The sequence below is a fragment of the Taudactylus pleione genome, unplaced genomic scaffold, assembly GCF_031769625.1.
Source record: "Taudactylus pleione unplaced genomic scaffold, aTauple2 ptg000391l, whole genome shotgun sequence".
Lineage (NCBI taxonomy): Eukaryota > Metazoa > Chordata > Amphibia > Anura > Myobatrachidae > Taudactylus > Taudactylus pleione.
Window position 1 is genome coordinate 7,199,809 of NW_028284792.1, and position 24,876 is coordinate 7,224,684.

A 24,876-nucleotide genomic window follows, 5' to 3' on the forward strand; every position below is an offset into this window, starting at 1 on the left:
TGTTAGTACAGCATATAACTGCATACTCCCCAAAAGTTTCAGAGACTCACAAACGTTGCAGTTCATAATAAAACCCACCGCCCTGCAATTACTCATCAGGATATTCCAGATGGTAGCCCCACAAATTTGTCAACAACTAGGGTATCATGACTAAGTTCAAGAAAAGCCATGTACACACATGTACGCTTAGAAGGGAATGTGTACACACTACCTGTGCTCTTCAAACTGTTTTCCTTCAACACAACAAGGACAATGGTACCTTTCTTGACTTCTTGGGTTCATTCTCCAAAGATTTACCAGGCTGAATGAAACAGCAAGCATGATGCAAATCATTCTAGTACACACAGTCCACAGGCAGTAAATAGTTCATGTTAACCTTAGGTGAACAACCATGGTGGCAAAGTAGATAGAATTGCTGGCTCACAACACTGAAGTCATTGGTTTGAATCAAGCCAGAGCTCTGTCTGTATGGAATTTGCATGTCTTCCACCCCCCCCGTTTATGTTGGTTTGCTCCAGGTGCCACAATCCAAAAACATAGTAGTTTTATTGGCTTCTGACAAAATGGATCAGAGTGTGGGTATTACATATTCTCTGTTCATACTGTGTAATATTATTGAAAAAACCTCTACTGTATATTAGAAAATCATCACCAGCAAACTTGCAGTAACAAATTGAGAATGCTAGAGATCTTTATTATTCAACAAGCTATGACACCTACATTCTTGTGTAAACATAGCCCTAGATTGTAATCTTTTTAAAAAGTATAAACATTTTCAATCCTTATGTTCCAGTAACAGAATCCTTATTCTGGGAGCAAAGTGAACTTGTATAGTGTTTTTATTTTGTTTTTTCGTTTGTTTGCAATCAATTATCTAGTCCTCTGCAACCAAGTCTGAGTATCTAGCGAATGTTCGTATGTTACACTAATGTGAGGCTTCTTGACAACTATGAATACTTCTAACAGGTCAGTATAACCCTTCTGGAAGCATGTTATCCAATTTCACAAGCCAGATCCCAGAACAGTTACATTCTTTATAGTGGTAGCACTGCAGATTTGTGCTTCTGTACTATGATCATAAATTCCAACTTAAATATATCAGTTATTCTTATAAGCAGGCAAACAAGAGACTAACCATTTCATTGCATAGTAGGCTCTTTAATGTATAATTCAAAAACCCCATCACTAGTTCCTAAATACTGCTGGAAAATGTGAAGAGGTTTTAGAGATCATAAAAAAACTTATTTAATAAATGAAAACAGAGTAAATTTGGCAATAAGAACAGCTCACTGTATATCTGATTGTATGAACGTCTCAGAAATGAGCATTACATTTATTCTCTGCACTCTACAAAACACTGTGATTATGGAATCTTATGCTCAATTATTTTTACAGTAATGCAAAGTGGATTTTATGATCAGAATATTAAAAGAAACATTAATATGTAGTATATTATAAACTGTTGTAATGTCTGTGTGCCACAAGTGTCAGTGGTTTATAGAGGGAAAAACAAAATACCCACAGAATGGGGTACAATTAGCCTCCGTAATTTACCGCAGCTAATTATCCCCCCAGGGGCTATTCAATTAGCCCCGAAACAGGCATTTATCAAGGATTTTTTTTACCTGTCTGAGACAGGTGAAAAAAAAATTAGAGTTACGGTAGATTTACCTAGATAACTCTTTTTCTTTGAGGTCCATAGGGTTCACAGGGATACCATGTGGATATTATGGTTGGAGAGATCCAGGCACCAAACAGTTAAAGCTTCAGCTCCCAGGATGCCTCGGGTTCCTCCTCTATATATAAAAGTGTGGACAGAAGACCACATGGCTGCGTTACAAAATTGTTCAGCAGAGGCACCATAACTAACCCACGATGGCCCTACAAACAGAGTAGAATGTGCTGCCACCATGCTTAGGACAGGGAGATCAGCCTGTGTGTGTACACCTGAGAGATAGTCATGCGTAGCCATCTCGCCAGAGTCTGCTTATTAGCTGACCATCCTCGTTTGTGAAAACCATATAATACAAAACAAAGCATCTGATTTTCTAACAGCGGTTGTACGCGCCACATATATACGGAGAGCACGAACTACATCCAGGGAGGCTTCACCTACAGAAGGATCTGGAGCCTGAAAAGCTGGAACTACAATTTATTAATTCACATGAAAATGAGACACTACCTTAGGAAGGTAACCCTCCCTTGTACGAAGAACAGCTCTATCCTGGTGAAAAATCAAAAATGAGGAGCGACAAGAAAACGCTGCCAAATCAGAGAGACTGCGTGCAGAAAAGATAGCAAGGAGAAAGTGTCATTGCTGTCAACCATTTAAAATCTACAGAGTCCAGAGGTTCAAATTGGGGACCTTATAGCCCTTTAAGAACCAATGACAAATCCCACGGTACTGCCGGTGTAACAAGAAGGAGGTTGAACTCGCAGAACTCCTTGAAAAAAAATTCTGACATCTGGTAATGAGGCAATCTTTCTCTGGAACCAGGCTGACAGTGTAGAAACCTGCACTCTCAAAGTGGCCAACCGGAGACCACGGTCTAAACCTGCCTGTAGAAAAGCCAGGACCCTGAAAATCCTGAACACCTTAGGATCATACTTCCTATGGGAACACCATTGCCAACAGAATGCCAAACTCTGTGATAGATGCGGGCAGAGGCAGGCTTTCGTGCCCTAAGCATTGTTTGAATTACAGGACTGGAAAAACCTTTCGCTCTTAGGATGGAAGATTCAAGAACCCCGCCATCAAAGCCATACAAGGAAGAGGATACGGACTGTCTATTGACAGATTCTGTATGTCGGTAAACAAATGACGTCTGGGCCAAGCCGGAGCCACCAGTATTACTGTTCCACCTCTTTGCTTGAATTTCCTGAGAACTCTTTTGAGGAGGGAAATCAGAGGAAATAGATACACCAGCTTGAAGTCCCATCTTACTGCCAGTGCGTCCAGAAAGGTTGCTGATGGGTTTCTGTACCTGGACCCGTACCTGGGGACCTTGTGGTTGTGACGTGATGCCATAAGATCTATTTCTGGTAGACCCCATTTGTCTACCAGGAGCTGAAACACTTCCAGATGGAGAGCCCACTCTCCGGCATGTGTGTCCTGATGGCTTAAGAAGTCTGCTTCCCAGTTGAATACTCCTGGTATGAATATTGCAGACATGGCCGGAAGATTACGTTCTGCTCAAATCAGAACCTTTGTCATTTCTTTCATGGCTGCGTAACTTCTCGTGCCTCCCTGATGATAGAGGAGGGCCACTGTAGTCGCGTTGTCGGATTGGATCTGGACTGGCTTGCCCTGGAGCAGGTCCTGTCCCAGGACAAGTGCTTGTATACTGCCCCTGGTTTTTTGCCGGCTGGTGAAAACCGGCTGGTGTCAAATAGCCCTAACCCTGTCAGGGTGCCAGTATCGGAATTCTGACCGCCGGGATCCCGGACACTGGCATCCCATACCTAACCCACCTGAGGAAGTGGACTACAATCTGTGTATATTTTGGACACCACACAGTGAGATTGATTGTAAACATTTTTTATTTTTAGGCTTTATTTTTGTTTACATTTTTTATTTTAGTCTGTTATTTTATCATTTAATTGCCATTTTTAATATAGTTATGCTATGATGTTTTTAGTACTATATAGATCTTCTGATACGTATTATTTGCACTAATATCATGTAAGTCCATTATAGGAGCACTTTACTCCAAGACCCATTAGAGTACGGTTGGCGCCCTTATATTAAGGCTGAATCGAATAAACAGAATTTACCCACAGAGAATTCCGGAGAGGAGGGCATTGTGTTTAAGGGGCTACACCTCAAAAGCTATTGGACGTACTGAGCTGGTTTTGGGAGTAATCTAAAGTTTCAACTGTCAGTTTTTTTGGCTACTTTCAGTTAGGACCACTTTTCTGCTGTAAATATAAAAAGCAGCTGGTAAATAAAGTAGTGTATACAATCTAACAAGGTTCGGTAGTTTAAAATGATATTTTAATTATCAAATATGTATAAAATAGTAGAACAATGAATGATATACCTCTGATTGTACATATATTATAAAATAAACATTGTAACATAGTTGTTGCAAAATCTTGACATTTAGTCCTGTGTCTCACACAAACAGTATCCTCAGTATATTTAGTGGGTGGAATTCCAAACAAGTTCAAAAAGTATAGCTATACTTGCCAGCCATATGAAGTGGTTGAAAGGGACAGGTTTCTTAAATGGTAGTAGTTAGTGCTAACAGCCACAAAGCCTGCGGTGGAAAAGTTACAGTAGGAGTCACTAGGAATGCTCAAACCTTATTGAGTGGAGCCTGGATCTCCATATGTCATCTGCAGCAGCAGTGTTCCTGACTTCGGTAATTGAAATTCTCTCCCGGCAGCAAACCCTGGTTGGATCAGGGGGAATGAAGCGCTGATGTGCGATGTCCTGGATTAGGAAACCAACCGCATGCAGTGGGGAGCAGGTGAATGTACCAGCTCAATCTGAGATGGGAGCTGAGTGTAAGCCTGTGCGGCTAGGCTGGTCGGAGGCTCCGAGATGCGTGCAGCAAGGAGCAGACCTCAGCAGCTGAATGGTGGCTGAAGCGGTGAGGCTCTCTGTCCTTTTAGCATCAGGTGTCTAGGACAATCAAGGAATCTTGGCAGAGAGTTCACCTACGTGTTTCAACGCTGCTCTGGCATCTTTGTCAAGGTGACACTCCGTTGCCTGCCTGGCCTGCTTGCCCCACAAGACTCAGCCAGTCCTCCCTCCTGCCCACCAGTCACCCAGGTAGCCCTCCCCTCCCACTCACCCGCAGCTAGCCAGCCAGCCCTTCCCTCCCACGGCCAGTCACCCAGCCAGCCCTTCTCTACCACCCGCCAGCGGCCAGCCAGCCCTTCCCTCCCACCCACGGCCAGTCACCCAGCCAGCCCTTCTCTCCCACCTGCCCAGCCAGCCATTCCCTCCCAGCTGCCTTGGCATTTTTAAAATCTTGCATAGTGTGCCTAGAGTTGAAAAAGGTTGATAATCACTGCAGGTCCCTCTGATATAGGCGGCTGCCAGAAGATTAGCTTCCCGCGGCCGCCTAGTGGGCATTTCTGACTGGTCGCATCAGATGCGACTATGTCAAGGAAAGCCCAGTCTGGTGTGGTCGCATCTGATGTAACCATGCCAGGCAAGTGGTTAAATTTGATATATACAGTATTTTAAAGGAGAAACCTATTTAAATGAATTTACGCTGCAACCCCCTTTTCTGGGCAACATACTAGAAATAAGAAAATTACTTGCCTTATTACACACTATTAAATTATATATTCTTATTATATTAAGTGTTATATTGCAATAATTTTTTATTGCGCTCACCATACAATTGGTAGACAGGAACACTGATTTTTGTGTTGCTGTTATATGTGTGATATGTTGGTCCACCTAAGAAAAATTACTTTTCACCATAATATATTATATTGTTCATTATTTGTTATATAGGATATTGCCCTACGCATTGCAAATAATTCATCCTATGACTGTTACTGAATACCTCATCAGCCTGACGTAATTATCTTTTGAGTTGGACATAAAGTATATTCTTTTTGTGCACAGCAATAAACAATGAATTAGTGCACAGATTGAAATAAAATTTATTTTTAGATATATTATATAAGAAGAGTGCCCCTAGCAAAGTCTTCTTTTTCTCCCCCCTTTGTTGAACATTACTACATATACTGAACAACATTTTACCTTTAAATTGTTTAATCATGTTTTGGTGATTCTCAATAGCTTCCTCCACAATCTTCTCAGGCTGGTCCATCTTCCACCTCCACTCAGTTCCCACAGGATTTGTATGATGCCTGAGGTACAAACACAGATTACAACATGGAAAGAGACACCATAGAAAAGGCAAGTATCAGACTAGTGATGTGGACACTGATTTTCAGATAAGAAAACTGCAAGGGGTAAATATACTAAGATTCAATTTGGTTCCGATTTGTCCCGTTTTTCAAATTGGATAGGATCGATCAAAAACGGACTTTTTCACATTAAAAAATTGGGAATTTACCTAGGTTCCGGATTTGACAGGATCGTTTTGATTCTTCGTGTATTTGGTCGATCCTGCCCATTTTGAAGTCCCAATTAAAGCGGCCGAATTTGTCTCTCGAACAAGCAGCCAGCACATATCAGTGAAATATGTGCAGACTGTTTGTTGTTTTTTTTTTGTTTTTTTTTAAGGGTTAAATTTGTTTAAAAAAAATTTACATGGGGTCCCCCTCCCCTCCCCTCCCAAAAGGCTAACAAGCCCCAGACTTGCCAGCCTGTCCTGGTACCTAAAATTACGGGGAACAAAACTTGTAGGGTTCCACCGTAAATTAGGTACTAGCACCAGGCTGCAGGGCCTGCACCAGCACCGGACTCTTTCTAGCGGGGGCTGATGCCACAGCCAGGGGAGCCCTTTCACTGGGTCCCTCAGCTGCAGCATCAGTCCTGACCGCTAGTCAGCGCAGGCCAGGGATCCCTGGGGAGTTGGGGACCCCCCCAATAAAGGGGTCCTCCTCTCCAGGGCACCCCTGGCCTAGGCTGATAGCCCGGGGCTATGCCCGCCACCTTAGGACGGTGGGTGGAGGTGGAACCCTACTCGTAAAACGGGAGACTTTAGCTAAACGAATAATGGTAAATTCCCGATTTGTATTAAAAAAGTGAAAAGTACTTCCGACTTGAGCCAATGGTGATATCATTTCTGTTGTTCAAAACTGCCAAATTTGCGGCATTAAACCACCCGATTTCAACCTGAAAAAATTAAGAAATCACCCGACTTTAATGATCGTAAATTCCAGATTTGCTAAAAAGTGATATTACCCAAAAATGCAAATCGGGACAAACCCGGATCTTAGTACATTTACCCCCAAGATTCTGTATTGGTCATTTACTACACTAGATTTTTTTTTCGGGACACTCTACAAAAGTAGTTTTAAAACTTAACATTTAATAATATAATATTAAAAAACACCCAAAGTTGCACAAAATGAACAAACACCCCACAATGTAACAAGCTAAAGCAATTTAGTTATACTAAAATGACACAGAATCATCCTCATATTTCTCTATCTTACAATGGGTCAAAGCCCATATATTTGCATTAGAGACCTCTAGCGTTATGAATCATAGGTAATACAGTATATATAAAAAAGCACACACACTTGCTTATAGAGGTGAGTGGTTTCTACTTTCAACTATGTACCAAAAGTAATGAATAGTTAATGAGAGCACCCAGTTCACCTCATCATGTGTAAAGAGGATAGTATAAACTGTCTGTGTATATGCAACAAATGTTAAAAATACAATTAAACACTGGTTACTATGTAATTATGTACCTGTAATACACGTTTAAAAGGACAATTCATGTACAGATAAATATCTTCACGAAAGGTATTTCAGAGAATACTATAACAATATCCATTGCAAATAATGGCAACACAATTTGTATTGTAATACTGTACATGACGTCTCATTAATTTAGTTACATATCATACAGTTTCTATCTCCCAGCGGGAGTCAGTCTGCAGGGATACCCTCTGTGTGCACACAGGGGTTCCCCGGACATCTCCAGACTCATATAGATGTATCCGGTAATGCTGTATTTCCTCTATCTTCCTTCCTGTACTCTCATATGCTAGTGAGGATTTCCTCACTCAGGGTAGCTGCTCCCCACAGTCAACAGCAGATGCAGCTATAACTCCTGCATACATAATGGAGGTCTCTTATTTGTTATATAATGGCCTCTTGAACATGATCAAAAGCAGAACCTCTGTATTTTAGGGAGGTTCCACTGTCTTATCTCCCACATTTGTTATATTTACAATAATTTTTATATTGTTTTCCTTAAACAATTCTTTCCAAATTAGGAGATAGAAACTGTATGATTTACGACTAAATTAATGAGCTGAGACGTGTATTATTACAATACAAATTGTGGTGCCATTAGTTGTAATGGTTAATGTTATACTAGGTTACCTGTACATGAATTGACCTTTTAAACTTCTATTACAGGTATATAAACGTGTTTTTTTTTCTATAATCAAATATATGGGCTTTGACCTACTGTATGAGAGAGAAATATGGGGATGATTCTGTTATTTTAGTACAGCTGAATCGCTTTAGCTTTTAACTGTGTGTTTTTGTGTATTAATTGTGTGCAATTTTGGAGTATTTTTAATATAATATTATTAAAAGTTAAGTTTTAAAACTACTATATATTGTAAGAGTGCCTCTCAAAAATGAGTCTTCTTTCCTCCCATGTCAAATTTCATATCCTGACTTTAAGGGAGCACCACCGGAAATATAGAATAGCTTCTGCTTTGATTATTGTGCTTCAAATTACTATATCTGGTGAGTTGTATTCTCTTTTAAAATTCCGGTTACATTATACATTCACTTGAAGTGAAACCTGTGCACTAGCCTATACTCATGTTCACAAATAATTTACTACACTCTCAGGGTCATACCCAATGAGACGCACGGCTCAGACCTATTCAATTAGGTTCTGTATCCTCCGGGTTATGCAAGCCCCAAGGGTGCACTTTTCCTTGCAGCCTCTTGGATTTAAATCACGGGAAAAGCCATAGCATACTCATTTTAAACGTAATTGATTGGTTACCGCACTTTGCACAAGGAATTACCACGTGGGGGAAATGTAAAATAATTGAATAGTTTCGTGGGTGTGGAACCAGGAGCTTAACCCCAAGCCTACCTCGATATGCCCCTCAGTGAAACATTAAAGTGAACGGGGAAAAAAAAAAGCTACATGTGTACGAAAACCAGAGCATTCTAAATCTCCCATTAGCCAGGAGAAGCATGGTACAATGCACACCTTACTTGAAAATATAAATATATTATTTATTATGCGGGGGAGGGTTGGGTGGTCGAGGCTCCATTGCGGAATCAAACCCCAACCACCCCTCAAATTCTATTTCAACAAATAGGTTAGCACAAACACAGCTCCTGATGCACAATACAACACACTAAAACAGGCAACGACAGACTTTCCCACCAACCTGTTTTTATTATTACTCTTATTTATATGGCTCCACAAATGTCCACAGTGCCATACATGGAAAATGACAAAAATATGCAATAAAAACAATTAATGTTTAATAAGACAGTATTAGGATATTAACAGTTGAACTCTACGTGCCAGTGCTCTGTGAATAACAGACAGAAAGGATCAGAGTCACTAAATGGTAGTGCACTGTAGACCAGGATAGTGAAAGATAAGAGCCAAGAGGATGGAGGACCCTGCTCGTGAGAGTTTAAGGACTTCAGTGTTAAACTGTAGCAGATCCCATGTGTCAGAGAGACGACCACTAAGTAGAAAATTATTGCATCCTAGCAAATTAACAGATTTCATTCCAGTGACCAGATCAGGGACTGAGAATTCTGTTAGTTTGATCAGTAACGTTCTTTGACATAAGATAAGGATATATTTCAAAGGTTATTCAACATTTCCTTTAATAGGTATATCATAAAATATACCCATTCATTATAAAAACATTTTGGTAGAGGCTGCAAAATAGCTAATTAAATAAGGTATAAGCCAATATTTTTTATGGTTACATGTGCGGATTATAAATGGCACTTTCAGTTGCAAGAGAATATGTTGCTCATCAGTAATGACTCCTACATTAGTCTTTACTGTAGACCTATTGTTAGGTTACAATGGGGGAGATGTATCAAACCTTCTAAAAAGGGGCAGTTTGAGAAGTTCCATATAGCAACCAGTTTATAGCAATCATATTAAAGAATGTACTTGTGGACAAATTCTCCACTTTGCATACTAAGAAGATTTGATACATCTCCCCCTAAGGGTGCTGTTGGAAGTTCATCATTGTAAACCAGATGGTATGCAATGTACTCTCCTTATGGAATGCTAGGCTCTGTGGGAATAGCAGGAAGGTGTACATATATAAACAATATACATATTACTGTGTCTTCACGACAAGCAATTCTTAGTTGGAAAAATATGACCTGTTACAGATAGAATTACAATTCTCCAAATGGCACTGAAACATTGCTAGCTTAGCAGTTATTTCTGTATCATTACCTTTCACTTTTGTGACTGGATGATATAATCATATAGAAGATAGGTAAACAAGGTAAATATATACGGCTTGCTTAATTAAAATATACCATAGAAAGCAAAATGTTATGTTTCTGAAGGCAGCATATTTATTGCACAAAGTCTTTAAAATACAAACAGTATATTAAAAAAAGCATTTATCTCACTATTTTATCAATAGCTTTTAATAATGGCATAAATGGCTGTTCCACTTTGAACAATTATAACTAGTCTGGCAGAACTCCTCTAAGCACACCTTCAGTGGGGAAATAATTTTCTAAAGTGACCTTGGCATTACCAGTCTACAGCTGCTGTCAGCAAGCATAGGAGAGTGTTTTAATAGAGAACCGGACAGAAAATTCTAAAGTCCTGCTCTGTATATAACTAGTGAGTGGGGACCCCAAATTATCAGGAAAAGCAGCCGATCCATGAATGAGCCACATTTATCACACCCCCTGTCTTTCCAGCAAAATCAACTAGGAAAACTTGAGTTGACAATGTTGATGGGTCTTTCGTCATTCAGCAGTACAGGACAGTTGGGAAAAAATAACCCATAAGTAAAACTGGAGAAGCATGAATTAAATTATTATATATAAAATACTGAACGGGTCTGCAAATTATTCACATCAGTTCACTTTACCAAACTACAACATATATAATTAAACAAATTATACACTATCACAGGCTTAAACCAAAACTGCATTATTTAATATAATGTCTTACATCAAAATCCACTGTTTTAATTGACAAATTAGACTGATTTTGGAAGCACTGCTAAAGTCAATGAAATGTTGTTGAAAGAGGAGATCAGAGCATATTATGACAACATTCTTTAATTTGCCTCTGCCATCAAGTACTAATCAATGTGTCCTACAAGTGAACTATTGGTGTTCTTATCAAATCCGCTTTATGTCTTTACGGCTCTTTTTCAGAATTATCATGGGTTGTGAGAGTTACTGCAGAGCATCTAATAACCTGGGGCCTTATCAAGCATTACACTGAGCAACTTTCATGGGTAGTCAGCTGAAATATGCCTTGCAGCTGCTGTCAGTCCAGGAGGTTGCTAACTGGCACATTATTTATAGGGAACTAGCTTCTCAATATCTAAGAGGTATTTTTACACTGCAGTGACAGCAAAGTCATTTAGGGCAACATTTCATTTCCAAAATGCAGAAACACTGTGCACGACTAAGCTTAAGGTAAATTACATTTACATTGTTTTTACATGAATTGCCCTGGAGTACACAAACTGAAAGCAGGACTAGTGTACTTTAGGAATAGGTATGGGCATCTTTACCTCCAACAGAAGACACATTTGTTAGCACAAGCCAAACTGGGTGTAGTTTCCATACATCTGTGACTTTCAATGCCATAGAATGTGTGCTTGTAACAGCCTCCTCTTCCTCGCAGCATGGACTGGGAGAAGTAAAGAGATATATATATTATAATCATACATGTACAAAAATAAATAAAAATGCTAAAAATACCAACCATTATAATCATATACTCCTTTACAAACTTCCATTACCACCTCCTATTCATATAACTCGCATTACTAGCCTTTAATAATTCCAAAAAATGACATATAATATATAAATGGCACATCAAATATTACAAGTACTAATGTTACTAAAGCCAAATTGTCCTAAAAATTATTTGGCTCGTGAATTGCACAGAAAATATGAACGCACATTTAGTGCCAGATTCAGAGTCTGACGGAACTTGCCAGATCGGTCTTCATGTGAAATGAGGTGTTTTGGGGAGGAAAGTGGGCGGCGACAATGCGAGCGTACTGAACCACCCTGACTTGTGGGAGTGTCATCGGGGTATATCTAAAGCTCTGTGCAATTCTGAGTCACACGTATGGTGAAAGGAAGCCCGATTCTGACGGATCTCCTGCACCTAGCATAGGGCTGGTGTAAGTGCTAATGAGGGTTGTGGGCGGCACGGCTTTCTGCTTGCAGACGCATGTAGTAAATCTTACTTCCACAGCTACCCGCAAATACAGTAATCTTGCATCCAACTTTTAATAAAGTTCTGAGATTCCCTGTCCTTTGCGGATTAATTATACATTAGTGTGGGTCGACTGAAGCAAACTGCTAAGGAAACAATGAGGAAACAATAAGGAAATAATGGCATGTAACTAGACAAACAGAAATTTAGTTCTGTGGTTAGCTCATCTCCATAGATCTGGATCATCATTTACTCATAATTGCTAGGGACACATCTTTAAATAAGTTCCTAGATAGCATGAGGCAATTTTTCAAATGCAGTTCAATCTTAAATGTCATTACATAGGTTGATTTAAAAATGTAAACTTTACTCAAAATTAAAAAGAACCAAAATGAATGTCCCTGCTTATACAAAACATTAGAACCCTTTAAGTGTTACTACATGCCAACCTGCAACTTTTACCAAGCATGACGCTTCCGTGATTCCAGACATCTAATTTAGACTATTATTTCCTTTTCTGTAGGATACAATTCTACTCTACTAACTGCCCACTTCCCCATACTACATATCTGTAAAACAAAATAAAATTGCTATGGGGTGTGTAAACAAAAATGCCCAAAAATTTGTGTCCTTGAACACTGTAAAAAGGGATGGTCTGTCCACTTAGTGCCATGGCACAGTCTAGTGCACAATTCATATAGGACAGATGTCAGCAAGACACTGCTTTCCAAACTAGATGAAAATAGTTTTAATACTCATTTTTTTTAAATCAAATATTGAACACTTTGCGTCAAAAAGCCATCATAACATGATTTTGTATTTTAATTTATTTTATGGATATACAAAAAACTTAGAAAGCAGTGATGCCGCATAACTATACAAAGATAAAATGATATATATTACATTTTATTGGCAGATAGCCCATAGATGTATCTTTTGGCCAAAGCAGTTTGGGTACTTTGTTTCCCTCAACCTACTACAGGTATTGGTATCCACTTTTGGCATAAAACCCTACCTACAATTTGCCAGGTTCTTCAAGGTTATGAGGGTAATTTTAGAAATAAAGCAAATGAAACAAAAATAAAATAAAAGAGATGAGCAAAACATTGAATTCAATTTAGTACCATTTGACAAATTAGACATACTTTACACATTAATGTTAATCAAAGCAAAATACCTTTGTCCACCGGCAAAGCTTAACACCTGAATGGCTTCCAATCAGTCTGTAACCTGGAAAGCAGTGGAGAATACAGAACAAAGTCATAATCAGTCTGCTAACCATGCTAAGCAGCTATTACTGGCATGGAAGGTCAATCAATTATCCTGGCACTTTTATCTCTCCTCCTCTGAATTAAGTCTGCACAGCTCTTGGATTTATAAGTGATACAATTCACTGCGATTATTTTAATGTGGTAGAGGCTGGCAGCTACGTAAACATAGCAAAGATATTATACAACGGGACCCACTGCAAGTCACTAGTTACAATTTTTTGTGGAAATGAATGTGCTACAGTAATCATAATTTAAAAAAAATCTAAATGATTAACAAATAACCATTTAAATAAAAACTTCAAATGACAGGAAAGCTTGCTAGCACATTACTCTAGATCATGAGCTTTATTTACTAAAATTCATTAATTACAAGTCACTGATTTAAGTGGCTCTACTTGATTCAAAAGCAGTACATAAAAAGTGCATATCTGGATTTAAAACCAAACTGAGAGTTGTTTTGGTACTTTGAAATTGAAACATTTTATAATTGGATTAAGATAAAGGGGGACATTTAATAAAGCTTGGAGAGAGACAAAAAATTGTGAGATAAAGCACCAACCAATCAGCTCATGTCACTTTATAAGCTGTGTTTGAAAAATTAAAGTTAGGAGCTGATTGGTTGGTGCTTTGTCTCTCACAATTTTATCTCTCTCCAAACTTTATTAAAACTCCCCCTAATGCCGGGCATACACTAAACAATTATCGTGGCGATCCGCCCTATATCAGTGGATCCCCCCTGATAATTGCACTGTGTGCGCGGGCGACCAAGGATAAAATATTGATCGGTCAGGCATGCCGGATTGTCCAGCATGCCTGTCCGATGCAATATTTTGTATGTTAAATGCCAGCCGTGTCAGGCAGTGTATGCCCAGCCACAGCAGACAGACATTTCCCCTGTTCCTACCCATGGAAGGAACAGGGAAAGGTCTCCTTCCCGGGGGCGGAGCGCAGATATCAGGGCCAATACTGACATTTCCCCTGTTCCTTCCCATGTAAGAAACAGGGGAAATGTCTCCTCTCCGAGGGCAGATATCGGGGCCAATACTGTACACTGAGATATGACAGGCATTTTATCTGGCAGTGTATGCCCAACATTAGACATCCAAATCTACCTCTTCCCCCATGATCCCACTTTCCTTTTATACTGTCTCATGTAATCAACTGTTTCACTGCCATCTCCACTGTGCTATAACAAAAAAGGAATATAAACTGCCCAGGTATTAAGAGAAATTATTGAGAATAATATTTCAGAGACCTCTAATTTATTCAAATTATAATAACATTATTTAATCACCAAGAGGATGCTACTACCAACAATAATGTATGATTCAGGAATACTAAGAGAAAGACTTTTTTAAATGCTCTGTGAAAACCACTCTTTATTAAAAGCACATTGGATCCTACCCGTACACGATCACAACTTTTTAAAACTCCGCTCTGGGCCACACTCACTCCTCTAGTCACATCTGTGCAGTTTTTACCCCCGAGATTGTAAACTCATGAGCAGGGCCCTCTAATATTCTTTTTGCATCTGCCTTTATCTACTATGCATGTCTCCGTTTAATGTATACCCTGTGTTTCCCACTCTCCAGTGCTGCAGAGCACTATGGTGCTTTTCAAAACAACATAACATCATGTGTTATTTATTATTAGGTTTTTATATAGTGCTTTCTTATTATACAGCGATTTACAGCTATTCATGAGTCCCTGCCCCTCTGAAGCTTACAATCTATATTTCTTTAAACACGAATGCACGAACTGGGTTAATTGGCTTCTGACAAAATTAATCCCATCAGTATGTCTTATGGATTGTGTGGGAGAATATGGAGCTCTTGGAGAAAATACACATAAATATGATAACATACAAACTCCACACAGACATGGCTCTGGTGAGAATCAAACTCATGATCCCAGCGCTGTGAGGCTGTAATGCTAACCATTGTGCTTACCTTATTTTAAGGTCTTTTAGAAACTACTACAAAGGCTGCAGTTAAAACTGAATGTTAGTACATTTCGTTAATCCCTTTTTTCACAGTAACAATAAGAAGACGACATGATTCAGGGAGCCTTGGCATGTAAAATTTGCTAGGAAAAAATCCCAGGCTCATCCCTCTGTATACCATGGGTGGCTGCCTGGGTATATCAGTTTTGGCTAAGAAAGCCACAAAAGGAAAGGCCAGTGGTACATAATGGGTGTCATTCAATTGTTTCCACTGTCCGGATTTCCCGTCTAATGTGACGGGAGATTCAATTGTTACTGCTTTTCACGCTGATCGCGCCCAAAGTGGTCGGGTTTAGCAGCATAAATCAGCTACCCCCGACCAAAGTGCTGGGTACGATAGTGAAAAGTGCCGTTTGGGTGCCCAAACAGGTAACTATTCTCCGATTTCAGCTCGCACCCCTCTGGGGCTGTGAGCTGAAATGGAGCGCTGGCAGCTGATTACGCCCGACAGAAGCAACAATTGAATAGCTCCATCGGGCGCTGGAAACAATTAAATTCCGCCAAATGAGAAAAAAAAAAAAAGGAGGAGACAACCCACCACCAACAACAACAATACTAACAAGGACAACCGTAAAAGTAACTGTGAACAAGAACATAGCGCAAAGGGAGGATATAGGTTGTCCGTTAAACTATGACAAATGGATTTCAAGGGATTTAACAAATATAAAAATGTAGCTTTCTTAAGCAGCCATTGGAAACCAGGTAGGTGTCCCAAAACTACCCTCAGACAAGGTGCTGAGTGGCACAAATTCAAAAACTGGCATTTAGATGTAAAAGTAGTAAGCTTGTAAAATGTGGTAGTTATGCACCAAAAACCAGGTGCAATTATGCCCAACATAATTGCACAGTCCTATTTCTTGCCACCCAAGAGACTTCCACTGATATGCGCATTCACAAGTTGCCTGCCCAATGAAAAGCCTATAGAACTAGCCAAGTAATGAACCTGGCAATGGTCTGTTTGGAAGCAGGCTGGCCAGCCTCTCTTGTGGACATCACAAAAAATTAGCAGAGCATTAGGCCTGCAAAAGTCCTAGATCCACAACATTTAAAAATGTAGCTCTATCCTTGGACAAGCCAGGATCACAGTTATCTATTCAAAAGGTACACAGAGACCACTACTGCTGAAAAGGTTTAGTCCTGAGCACAGCCCTGTCGGCATGGAAACCCAACCCCCTCTAAAACTCTCCTAGCTTCCAGGTAAGGATCATGAATCCATAATAAGATCTGCACCTCAGGTTAGAGAGACTATTTTCAGAAAGGGAAAAAGGTGCCTACACACTAGACGATATTACACATCATTTAGGCAATTCTGACACATCGGAACGACAGATCGTGCGTAATATGTGCAAATCGTGAGTGTCCACTTACCATTACGATGTCTATAACTGCGGGTCAGCCGTCATATCTTCAGATCTTACCTACAGCAGATAAGAGCTGGCAATCTCACTCGGCATATCGTTAAGTGTTTATACGATGCCGATGTCACTTTTTGATACAGATGCATGCATTGATCATTGAGATCCGTCCATGTATCGGTGTAAAAAACAAATAAAAAAAAAATGTGCCCCCCACAGGTATCTGTGGATTTCTACATGGACAAGTAGATGTGAGTGGCTACAGGGATACAAGGTGAGTATGTGTGATTGCGAGTGTAAATATGCATAAACTACAGGTACCAGCGGGCCCGTAATGGATCTCCAAGTACCAGCATGCGGGGGAGGCTTGCTGGGACCTGTAGTTCACTTGGAGAAGACAATATTTTTACATCTATCTTTTACACCACATTTTTACACAAATCAACCCACCGGCGAGAGGTGTCGGGGATAGCCACAGGATATGAGCCCAGGCCTGGAGTGCCCTGTACAGGAGGTCCCCACCTCCCCAAGGATGTCCAGCCTGGGCTGACTAGCGGTCATGGGTAATGCTCTGGCTGGGGGACCCACTGAAAGTGTTCTCCTGGCTGTGGCATTACCCCTCCCGCTAGAAGGAATTGGGTGCTGGTTATGGAAAATATAGGGGACACTTCTCTTTTTGTCCCCTGTATTTCCGAAACCAGGACCGGCTCGCTTAGCTCAGTGCTGGTTGTGCTAAATACAGGGGACCCCCTGCATCTTTACAACCAGGACTGGCTCTCAATAGCCCATGGCTGGTTGAGCTTTAGGAGGGGAGCACATTTTTATTTATTTTTTTTACACAGATACATGGACGGATCTCACTGATCAATGCATGCATCGGTGTCAAAAAGTGACATCAGCATCGTATGGATCGGAACGACATATCGTTCAGGCATAAAAACTGAACTATATGCCGCGGATCGTGTACGAGATTGCCAGATCTTGCCTGCTGTAGGTAAATGCATACCAATCGAAGGTAATGCCGGGGGGCAGGTGCGGACAGTCGTGCGGGGGAGTTAGGGTCAGGCTCCCCCCGGGGAGGGTTAGGTTAGGGGGGTGTTAGGGTTAGGCACCCCCAGGGGGAGGTTAGGGTTAGGCACCCCCAGGGGGAGGTTAGGGTTAGGGTTAGGCATCCCTCCGGGAGACTTAGATTTAGGCACTTACAGGGGGGTTAGGGTTAGGCACTTGGGGGGGAGGTTAGGTTTAAGCACCCCTAAGGAAGGGTTAGGGTTAGGGTTGGGGGGGTATTAGTAAATAGTTAAAATACTTACCTGTCAGGATCTTCACTGCCGGTCTTCCAGCGTCGGGATTTGAACATGCGTCCGGTGGCATTTCATACCGATCCCGACACGCGAGTATTTGCATCGTTAGTATACACTGCACGATTTGCACGATCTGTCGTTCCGATGTATTGGAATAGGCCAAATCGTGCATAATATCGTCTAGTGTTTACGCACTTTAACTGAATGACTGCTGGTGGTGATCAGCGTTTTGAGCATCTCAGAAACTGCTGATCTTCTGGGATTATCATGCCCAATAATCTGTAGACAGAGAATGGTGCACAAAACAAAAGCATGCAGAAAGCAACAGCTCTATGGATGAAAACATCTTGGACAATGCTATGCTTGCAACATGACACTGCCCCAGTGCACAAAGCAATGACTATAAAAGACATGGTTTAAGGAGTTTGGTGTGGAAGAACTTGACTGGCCCGAACAGAGCCCTGACCTCAACCCCATCGAGCACCTTTGGGATGAACTGGAACGGAGATTGCAAGCCAGGCCTTCTCGTCCAACATCAGTGCCTTACCTCATAAATGCTCCACAAAATGAATTGGCACAAATTCCCACAGAAACATTTGTGGAAAGCCTCTCAAGAAGAGTGGTAGCTACAAAAGGGGGACCAACTCCAAATTAAAGTATATGTATTTGAATACATTACTGTTGGTGTAACGGTCAGGCGTCCAAATACTTTTGTCCATATAGTGTATTTGAAGGGGACCCAAATATAAAACAGTGTGCAATGAACAGCAACAAGGTTAATTTAAAGTGAAAAGTAACAAATAGATCAGAGCACAGCAACAGATTTACAAATATTTAATAAAAAAGCACAATTAACAACAGTTACGAATAGTGACAATGGACTTTACAGCAGACTGCAGAACACAGCTGGAAATGTTGGCTCCTGGAGATGGAATAGTTCAGTTACCCGATTAAGCGGCTCTTTACCCCATTCATATTGCAATTATTAAAGTGTTGCACATTTTGATCATTTGTCACCTCAGTTACTGATGAGACAAACTGTAACCTTCAGATGATTTTCACCAGATCAAATGTCAGACTACACTTTTTTTTTTCTGTTATATCCCTGCATTTCTGCTCTAATCAAAAAAGATTACATTTATTATCTGAAACTTATTAATCGTAATTCAGTTCGGCAGGTTTGATAGGTTGGACTAGACTTAAATTTCTCCCCAAAACAGCCCGTCAAGGTAAGACCTGCATTTGCGCTTAACTTTAAAGCCTTTTTCCATACTTTTATTGCTGCAGAGCTTACTCTTCCGGTATATTGCTTATGACCTTGGTTTTATGGCCAAAGCTGTTTTGTACTACTGGGCTGATGCACTTATTTGGCTAAGTATCAAATCCCTACTATGGCTCTATATGCTGATTCAGAGTGTAAAAGTAATGAGCTTGCAGTGGCATCAACAATTTAACAATGGCTTATCTGATTTCCAATTTCAGGTCAACTATGAATCTGAGAATACTTCCTGCATGCTGATGTGGCACAAATTAACATTAGTTACACATAGTAGCTTTCATGACCCTGATCTCAAACAAATAGTAGGTTACCTATGTACTCATTCTTAACCTTTAAGAGGCCACAGAAAGACATGCATGTCAAATGCTCAAGTAATGGGTTACTTTGTAATCATATACTACCATACGAACACATTAATGTATGGAATCATGGTGGTCAAATTTTCTTCATCAACACAGAATAATATGCAACATTGGCTGCTCAGAAAGACAAATCTCAAATAAGTCCAAGTCAATTCTAATGAAATAGTACTGCTTGTTTTATTGTTAAGATGAAAATAAGACCTCCAATAAAACGGGTAGTGTGCAATTCAGAAATTTATATGGTAGGGTCTGGATACAATACTTGGGACCAGCGGTATTTTGGATAAAGGAATATTCTGTACTTTGGAATATTTGCATACCATAATGAAATATCTTGGGAGTAGGACCCATATATACACACAGAATGCATTTATGCGTTCTATTCACCTTATACACAGCCTGCAGGTAATTTTATACAATATATTCAATAATTTTTGCCCTAGACAAAGTTTGTGTACATTGAACCATCAAAAGGTTTCATTATCCGAGTCATGCCAAAAAAATTCTGTTTTTCGGAATATTTGGATATGGGAGACTAAACCTGTATTGTCTTTATATAATGGGATCAGTGACACTGCAACACGAAATCCATTAAACTACAGGTTATAACACCATTTCTTTCCTTTCACTGGGATGTTCGCAGGAGCTTCACATAGAATAAAACATGCTTCTAGAAACTAGACCCAACATCAGAGTTATCATCCTATAGGTTCTGAACACTTAATGCCTGTTTTCAATTTGAGGCGACATGTCAGAATTGGTGATAGGTGAATAGTACATCATCGGCGATAAACTATTTCAATTACTCCCGTATACAATTACATTGACTTTTCGCCGGTGCAAAAAAAGTCAATGTAAAAAACCGGGGATAAATATTCGCCAGCCTTTAGCAGGCGAAAAAAAGTGCAGAATTGGGGTTTAGGAGTGCAGGCTTAAAAAAAAAATAAAATAGCCTGCACCCTTGGGAATACCCCCTAAAAACAAAATGTGGAAAAAAAAAAAAGTAAAAATAATAAAAAAAAAAAATCGGGACACCCCAAACAAATTATTTAAAATTTTTGGTGAAAAAAAAAAAAGAGGGAACAGTGTTTAAAAAAAGCAAAATAGGTTTAGGGGTATTCTGTAAGTATGCGGCAGGTGTTTTCTAAAATAGACTTAGCGGCAGGTGTTTTATTGCAGAATTTAAAAAAAATTACTTTAGGGACTTAAAAATATGCTAGTACTCATTTTCATGTACCCCAAATTTGATGGGAACACTTTGGAAAACGAAAATAAAAAAGCTAAGTGCTGTTCTGCATCACTTCAATGTCGAGAAAAAAAAAAACACTTGCCGCGGCTATTTAAAAACGCAACTTTCTTTTGCAGGCAAAAACGGGGGGTACCCATAGTGATCCCCCATGTCTGGACATCTTTAGGGGGGTCCCAGGCACATTTCCCGAAAATTTCCGTTTTTTTTATTTAAGTAGAGCGCAAAAAGTGAATGTAAAAAAAAAACAGGGATAATTTTTCTATTGCCATTAGCAGGTGAAAAAAAGTGCAGATTTGGGGTTTAGGGGTGCAGGCTTTAAAAAAAAAAAAAAAATAGCCTGCACCCATTGGAATGGTCCCTAAAAATAAGCTGTGTTTAAAAAAAAAAAAAATAGGGACACCACCCCAAAAAAAATATTTAATTTTGGGGTTTAAAAAATAAATAAATAGGGAACACACTTCTAAATTAGCGGAATGGAGTCCAGAGGGGTTCCCTTATATGAGGCAGGTGTTTACTTCATTGCGGGAGTAGCGGCAGGTGCATTTTTGAAGAATTTTTAAAAAATCATTTATGGGACTTAAAAATATGCTTGCACCCATTTTCAAGTACCCCAAATTTGATTGGCATAGTTATTTTTCCCCAAAAAAACTTCTAAATGCTGTTCTGCATCACCTTCTTCAAAGCCACATTTATGCACCTGCCACGGCTATTTAAAAACTCGACTTTTTTCTGCATGCAAAAAACGGGGGTACCCATAGTGATCCCCCAGGTCTGGATATCTTTAGGGGGGTCCTACAATTATTCCCCAAAAACTCCTGTATTTTTTCGCCGATCAAAGTTTTGCCTGTTCCCGATTTCGCCTACTTTGGAATTGAATACGGGGAATAGCAGGCACGCGCGCGATACTTTTCCGCATGGAAAACAGACGAAGGAGGTGAAAAGTCCAGCAGGCGAAAAGACTGGACTTTTTGCCTCAAATTGAATACGGGCCTAAGTTATAGTCACACATCACTCTGCAGAGAAACTATTATAGTATTATTTATACAGCTGGATCCTACTATTAGTGAAGAGAGATTAAGGGGGGTATTTATCAAAGCTGGGAAAGAGATAAAATTGCGAGAGATAATGTACTAACCAATCAGCTTCCAATTTACATTTTGCAGGCTGCGTTTATAAAATGATAGTTAGCAGCTGATTGGTTGGTAATTTATTTTTTACAATTTTATTCTCTCCCAGCTTTGATAATTACCCCCCCTAAATGCAATCATTCTTGGGTAGCCCTTAGAACATATACATCACTAAAAAAAAATAATAAATGCAAAGAAATGTGACATTATTTAACTTGTAATTAATATTTAACAAGGATTAACAAGATCATCTATTGTTGCAAAGCATTTATAACTAGGGTGAGGAGAGAGCACAAGGACATACACACTTATATAATTAAGCTACTGTATGCTTTTATTGCCTTTTTTTTTTTTTAATAGGATGAAAATTCAGTAACAAGTCCCTCTAGTAACTGAGCAGCTGCTTTGGCTGAATGTGATTGATGTAAATTTCACTTAAATCACTTAAGCAGGTGTTTTCACTGGGAAAAAAAAATTACAGAAGAATATAATTAAATCTAAAGGGTAAAATTAAGATTTGATAAAATTACAATAACAGTATACATCCCTTATTGCCTTCATGGAGACACATGGGGAAAAGGAAAGGAGGGACAGAGGACGTGACTATTTGCATAATAATTTTGAAGCCAATATTGTAAGTTGCTCACATACAGAAAAAAAGTGACAATTTCAGTGTGCATATATGTAGTATATTTGGGAAAATACTGTCAGCATTTCAAACCGTGTAGTTCACACCCGGTTTGTAAACATACCACTACACACGAACACACTCATCCGCATCACCTATGCTGCCACCTGTCAAACAGCCTTCCAGTGGAAAGCCCAAAACCACTAAAAGGTGCCCATACATCTGTGACGGATCGCCGCGATGCGACCGGTAATTTCCAATCGCCATCGGATATTTCCGATCGCCCATCATCGATGTACTGCAATCCATCGCCGGATCGCGGACATTTCACATGTTAAATATCCCCGATTTGACGATTGCGATAATTTTTTGATCGCTATCGTCAAATTGCCAAAATACAACATGTTCACATGATCATGGCAATCCATCTCTGATGTATGGGGCCCATTACTCCCATTAAAAAAAGTTCAAAACAGTTCATGCTTTGACATTTTTCAATTAACCCAGACAAAAAACAAGAACTTTTAGTACCAATTGCAAACATGTAGTGGTATTCAATTAGACGCAGGGTTTGCCCCCGCGACTATTTACCAGACAAAAATACCGCAACGCGGGGAAAGCCTAATTAAATAATCTGTCCCGCGCTGAAAAATCGTAATTCAAGCGCGGAAATCCACTGATTCTTCGTAAACTGTGCGAGCTCGATTTGATGTTTACACAGATTTTACCGCCAATTGAATAAGTCCGGCGTGGCTAATACCCGCCATGGATTACAAGTTTAACCACTTGCACGGCATGGTTGGATCAGATGCATCTGATGCGACCATGTCAGAAATGTACACTGGCGGCTACTTGAAAGTCATCTTCAAGCAGCCGCTTGATTCGCCGTGACTGGCCAGCCCCTCTAGACCCGTGGCACTTCCCCACTGCTGCCTCCTCCTCTCCCCAGTGTAGCCTGGGCTCACTGCTGCTGCACCTATCCCCAATCTTTTCCTGTCCCCAGACAGCAGTAATGGGATTTCCTTGATCAGGAGTTTTTGTTTCTGTATAGATACAATGTTCATCACCACTCATTGCCACTACAAAGGATTTAATACATATATTCACATACCCATAAAAAGGATTATTCCAGTCCTTAATATATCTGTGATGTTTAATGTAACAGTCCCTATTTTTGATAAAAGTGCTCATGCTAAATTATTACTAAATAAGAACCTATGACACCAAAAACATACAGTATACTGCTGTATTATATGCATGCAATGAGATTTGTTTTATGGCGATTACAAGAAAAGAAAAAACATGAGGGGCCAAATGTAATAGGGTGAGAGTTTAAAAAAATGAGAGTTTAGCAGTAAAAAACTCTCACACTAATACATTGATCGAGTTGTATTTTCAAAATAGGAAACACCTGGATGAGAGTTTAAATCTTGAGAGTTTGCCTGTTATGTGACTATTACATTGGCTGAGTTTAAAAACGTGAGTTTTCTCTCACGTTTTCTAAACTCTCACCCGATTACATTTGGCCCGAGGACTTTTACAAAAAGGGTAATACATTTTATTGTGGTGCCCATTTATTGGTAAAGGGAGAGAAGGAGGTTATTGAAACCAATGCAGGGTTAAAGTGTTACTCCCAAGCCTAAAATAACCTGTACTCAGGAGGTTAGGGTGAAGGGGGGATGTAATCATGTCACCGGCGGCCGCAAGTCACATTCCCGACAGCGGAATGCCGGCGTCGAAATACCGATGCCTATCATAATCCCAACGCCAGAACGCCGAGGACAACATCCCAAACAAAGTTAAGTCTGGGGCGCTCTTAGCGTTAGGGCGAGGGTTAGGATTAGGGAGTCTAGTGGGGTTAGAGTTAGGCAACACTAAGGCAGGGTTAGGGAGGGGATAGGTGAGGCTAGGTTACTTACCTGCTGTCGGGATCTTGATCCTGTTGGGCATCTGCTGTCAGGATTTGAACCGGCGGCTAAACAGCCTCCAGCATTTCAATCCCATTCCGGGTGAAGGCACCATCTAATTGAGGTAAGCCACTTACTTTACCAGTGTGACTGTTCTTTACATCCAACCTAAGGTGAACTGTTACAACTGTGTACATAGCTTTACATTCCTGGGTTCCTGCAGGATTCCACAGGGTCCATTGGTCAAAACCCGCCATATTAGGAGAGAAAAAGTCAGCGCACAGCCACTACACTGCTATTGGGGAAGGAGGTGGTAACCATACCAAAGTGAATGCAGCCGCACCACTT

At 40.1% G+C, this 24,876-nt stretch overlaps 1 protein-coding gene across 1 annotated transcript in view; it reads right to left on the reverse strand.

The window, feature by feature from the left end:
* The window catches only part of LOC148507550 (S-adenosyl-L-methionine-dependent tRNA 4-demethylwyosine synthase TYW1-like), a 217,297-nt gene that overhangs the window by 113,966 nt on the left and 78,455 nt on the right, over positions 1-24,876 (reverse strand). The window contains exons 9-11 of the mRNA XM_088445921.1: positions 13,225-13,277; positions 11,392-11,510; positions 5,726-5,835 (exon numbers count right to left, since the gene is read on the reverse strand). Coding sequence (XP_088302047.1) covers positions 5,726-5,835; positions 11,392-11,510; positions 13,225-13,277 — 282 coding nt within the window. The remainder of the gene's footprint in view (positions 1-5,725; positions 5,836-11,391; positions 11,511-13,224; positions 13,278-24,876) is intronic.